We start from the raw sequence: 1,052 nt of genomic DNA on the forward strand, positions 1-1,052 counted from the left end.
CATGATTTTTAGGATTCCAGTCTTTTTTATTAGAAAAAATGTCGTTTAATAAAACATCTGGCAAGCTTTCTTTATCAAACTCTAAACAATTATTGTCCATTTTATTTTCTTGTTTCTTTAGATGTAAATCCAAAACCGGTGATTTTCTATTGCTTAATATTGAAGAAGTTGTAAATGAATCATGTTCTCTCTAAAAAATTATATTAAAAACTTTAATGTGACAAAATTGAAATTTGGATTAAATTTAATTAATATTCGATTTGTTATACACAGTAATAAACAAATTTATACTTTTAATCATGTAATTAAAAAAATTTTTTTTTTTTTTTGCAATTAAAAAAAAGGAAAAAAAAGAAAATGACAATTACCCCTTCATTAATATCAATAATTTCATTTGCATTGTAATCAATGAGGTCGAGAAGTTGATTTGCATTTGTTTCAAATACGTTTAAAATCCTACTCTCGTTATTTTTTTGTAATAATTTATTTGAATTTTTTATATATTCTTCATCTTCATCTGTATTATAGTTAAAATTAACCGGATTTGAATTTGTATTTAAATCTAAAGAATCGTTTTCTTCAATTGAAATTACATTCATTTCTTTGTTTCCAAAGTTTTTATAACTTTGCATGTCGGTTCACCCACTAATTTTTTTTTTTCAAAAACTTTAGAAATTTTTTTTTCTTTTCTTTTAACACATGCTATGCTTCAAGCTTTAAAATTTTTTATACTTTATTACTTTAATAAAAATAATACAGCTACAAAAGTTCATAAAAAAAAAAAAATTTTTTTCAAACTAACACACTATTACTTTACTTGTACTGGCAATAATAAATATAACTATGGAAATCCTACGTTATAAAAGTTGAAAGATTATTTTGATTCAATCCAATCGAAAGTTTTATAAAAACAAAAAAAACTTATATCGTTTTTTAAAACTAAAAACAAACAAACAAAACTGTGAAAAAAAAATTAACTGTTAAAGAAAATTAACACACAAGAATGTGTAAGCGGGAAAACGAATAACTTATAGCTCAAATTAAAATAATCG

At 22.1% G+C, this 1,052-nt stretch overlaps 1 protein-coding gene across 1 annotated transcript in view; it reads right to left on the minus strand.

Moving 5' to 3' along the window:
* Phum_PHUM390670 (adenomatous polyposis coli protein, putative) overlaps window positions 1-632 on the minus strand; it is a gene marked incomplete at both ends in the record, with an annotated part of 6,865 nt that extends 6,233 nt beyond the window's left edge. Inside the window, 2 exons of the mRNA XM_002428515.1 lie at window positions 56-190; window positions 369-632. Coding sequence (XP_002428560.1) covers window positions 56-190; window positions 369-632 — 399 coding nt within the window. The remainder of the gene's footprint in view (window positions 1-55; window positions 191-368) is intronic.
* Between the last annotated feature and the right edge of the window lie 420 nt (window positions 633-1,052).

This window comes from Pediculus humanus, genomic scaffold (genome assembly GCF_000006295.1).
Source record: "Pediculus humanus corporis 1103172107869 genomic scaffold, whole genome shotgun sequence".
Lineage (NCBI taxonomy): Eukaryota > Metazoa > Arthropoda > Insecta > Psocodea > Pediculidae > Pediculus > Pediculus humanus.